The sequence below is a fragment of the Lepeophtheirus salmonis genome, unplaced genomic scaffold (genome assembly GCF_016086655.4).
Source record: "Lepeophtheirus salmonis unplaced genomic scaffold, UVic_Lsal_1.4 unplaced_contig_12756_pilon, whole genome shotgun sequence".
Lineage (NCBI taxonomy): Eukaryota > Metazoa > Arthropoda > Copepoda > Siphonostomatoida > Caligidae > Lepeophtheirus > Lepeophtheirus salmonis.
The window spans coordinates 3170-6583 of record NW_027290204.1 but is presented as its reverse complement, the minus strand read 5'-3'; the positions used below and the strand labels follow the sequence as shown (position 1 = coordinate 6583).

The 3414-nt window shown below is 30.6% G+C and overlaps 1 protein-coding gene across 1 annotated transcript; it reads left to right on the top strand.

Moving 5' to 3' along the window:
- The first annotated feature begins 682 nt into the window (after positions 1-682).
- Positions 683-1432, top strand: LOC121130861 (uncharacterized). The gene is made up of 2 exons (XM_040726514.2): positions 683-784; positions 848-1432. The coding sequence occupies exons 1-2, from the start codon at positions 779-781 to the stop codon at positions 1430-1432; spliced, it is 591 nt and encodes a 196-aa protein (XP_040582448.1). The 5' UTR covers positions 683-778.
- The last annotated feature ends 1982 nt before the right edge of the window (positions 1433-3414 follow it).

Sequence of the window (3414 nt, the reverse complement as noted above, 5' to 3'; positions counted from 1 at the left end):
TTTCATATTTTATCATTCTTGTAAGCCTCAAAATGATTTTCTTTTTCTCCTTAAAATTCTGCTGTTTCGCACAAAAAGAAAGTTAATTAAGAATACTTTAAATGACTACTACAATTATTTCGTTTGGTCTCATAATCTGACATCGCAGCTGAGTGATTTATTTTTATCAATTCAAAGTGACTAATTAAATATTAAATAAGATTTTCTATCCTTCCAATAGAGAGATAAGATTGTAAAAACTGATTGTCAAGACTATCACTTCCTTTTACAAATTTTTCAACATTGTATCGTATTTTGATCGTGAAAATTTACTATTTTTGTGAAATAGTAAATTGTTTAATTTATTATCTAGCTAGAGTGAAATAATCCTAACTACATATATAATTTGGATGATTTGTGATCTTTCTTAACATCAAATGTAAAAAAATATATGATGTGCATGGATAAATGTGATAGCAAAAACTGACTCTTCAACATAAACTAATATTAAAGTTCAGACCTCCAAGAAACTTTACCTATTTTGACATAACAAGATAAAGGAAATAAATAAATATTTTAAATGGTACAAAACTTTATCCTTCAGTACATTTTTATTTTCTTCAGAGGCTACGCACTCATAAGAATTATTTAAAAAAAAAAGCGTTGGGTGTTGTCTATTTGACAACTGTTTTACGAAATGTACTCTTTTATCAACGCATTCTATAAAAGCACATTGATTTACTGTTTTGTTAAGCAGTTTCCCACTGATTTCAATACTCATCACAGTAGCATCATAAACATGAAGGTAGATCCATTCTATTATTCATATCATGGATTCATTAAACAAAATATTATATTTTTCTTACAGGTTTTTATTGCATTTTCCACACTCCTGGCTCTTGCCTCAGCTGATCAATCCAGTCATCAAACCATACAACACGGGCATGCTGCTCCCGTTCATACTTCCATCCACAAACCTCACGGAAGTTATCATGCATCTGTAGTCAGTCAGCCTGCTGCAGATCCCAATGATGTTCACAACCCTTACAACGCTGACTACAAGCCTATTGCTGCTGTTCACGCTCCTGCCCATGTCCCTGTTCATTCTTCTTATAGCCCATCTTCTTACCACCCAGCTCCCTACCACTCTGCCCCTGTTGTTCACAGACCAGCTGTCTATCATCCAGCTCCTATTCACAGACCAGCTGTCTACCACACAGCCCCTGCTGTTCACAGACCTGCTCCATACCACCCTGCCCCTGCTACATACCACTCAGCTCCGATCGTTCACAAGTCTTCTCCTTATCACGCTGCTGAGTCATATGCTGACACCCCAGCCGTTTACCAATACGGGTATGCTGTCGCTGATGATTATTCTGGAAGCAACTTCGCCGCAAAGAGCGAAACAGAGACGGATGCCCACCACGGTGAATACCAGAGTTGCTCTCCCTGATGGTTCGTACTCAGTCGTCAACTACAACGTTGCCGGATGCGCCCCACTCTGGATATGTCGCTGATGTCAAATATGAGGGACAAAAACCACAAGCTCACTATGACACCTACAAGCCAGCTCCTATCATCCTGCTCCTCATCACCCTAGCTCCTTATCATGCCTAGATTATTATACAATCATTCTTCTTAAGAATATATTTATTTTGAAATAAAGAGTTAAAATTGTAACCAATATGTTTAGTCTATATACTATTTTATACTCGTAAACTCAGGGAATTACATAGTTGAGTAAATGAACCATTAGAGTCAATATTGTTGCATACAAAGCCTCTGTCGAGTCAGTTCACGTTAGGAAAATATACTCATTTTGAGTTTTGAATATGGGAACTTGCATATATGTTGTTGCGCTAAACATAAAAACAACTGAGAAAATCAGGCAGAGATAATCCCAGTATTTATTTAACTTCATTTATATTCCTGTATATACAGTCCTCAATACTTCATTATTTAATTTGAGTCCTTTGTGTATAAGTATTTAAATTTGATGGATTAATGAAAGGACGAAACTAAAAAAAAATCGATACCCTTTCTGAAAAATTCCAGAAGGCTTATTACGATGCAGGAGTAACTTCTATAAATGTTTGAAAATAAAAATATTTCAAATATTCAATAATCCACAACTCTTAAACAAATACAATTTTCCGGAAAAAATCAACAAGCCATCGTTATTTTCAAAAAAAAAATCAAAATCCACTGCTGCTTGCAAAAAAAAAATTATATTTTTGAAATAAAATTTTAAAAATCCACCATTTTCCTAAACATTTTTTTTTTTAAATGTTGAAAAACTTTTTGCAAAGAAAAATCAAAAATTATTAGTTTTTTTACAAAAAAAAAGCATTTTAAAAGAAAATTCAAAACATAACTCAGTTTTCCCAAAAAAAATTAAATTTTAGGAAATAAAATTTGTTAAAATAAATGTTTTGTATTAAAACTACAATAATTCTTAGTTGTTTTACAAAAAAAAAATTCCCAGATATTTTTAAAAAAATCAAAAATTCAGTTTAAATATTTAAAAATTGAAAAAACTTCAATATCAAATATTTATCAGGAAAATTTATAAAATATTTATTTCAGAAAATTAAATTAATTGGTAAAAAAAATTCAATAATCTACAACTGTACAAAATCATTTTTGGGAAATCCAAAAAACTAAAAAATTTATATTTTTGGTAAAAAAAAAAAACTTCAAAAAATAAATTTAAATTTTAAATTTTGTGGAAAACAAATTCAATATTAAATATTGTGCAGAAAAGTTTTAAAAATAATTAGTCATTTACAGACTATTTAATTTTTTATGTAAAAAAAAATATAAAAAATTCAATTAAATTTAAAATAATAAATGTTCTTGTAAAAACCAAAAATTTCTTAATTTGGGGAGGCTTTTTTTTATAATTTTGAAAATTAGTAAAGAAGAATCTGAATTTTTAATTAAAAATTAGCATACCGGTGGCAATCCGATTCAGAAAAGACACCCCGATTCTGCTGAATCGACCCATCACTACATAAGATACTCCAGAAATTTGTAACAATAGTTCATACCTTTATGTTCTTTGAAATAGTTATAGGGCCTTTCAAATAAAATTTACCATCATGGTAGGTGGTCACAGCATGCAATATAATTTTTGAATGAGATAATAATACAAAATCAACATCAATCTGACCTCAAAGGCTAACTGAAGGTCTGGATTGAACTTTATGTGGTATGATTTAAAAAGTTTTATTTAAGTTCTCTAATGAAGTACAAATTTACATTGTAGGTCAAATTTTCGTTGGTAGTTAAATTTTCTGCGTTTTCTACTGTATATACAGGGGCGTCTGCGTAACCATATTTTTTACCTTGTTTCCCCATTGAAATACTTTCCTCCAAGGGAATAGCAATTTTCTATACCAACAAAAAAAAAAAAAAATTCAGGTAGACATATTT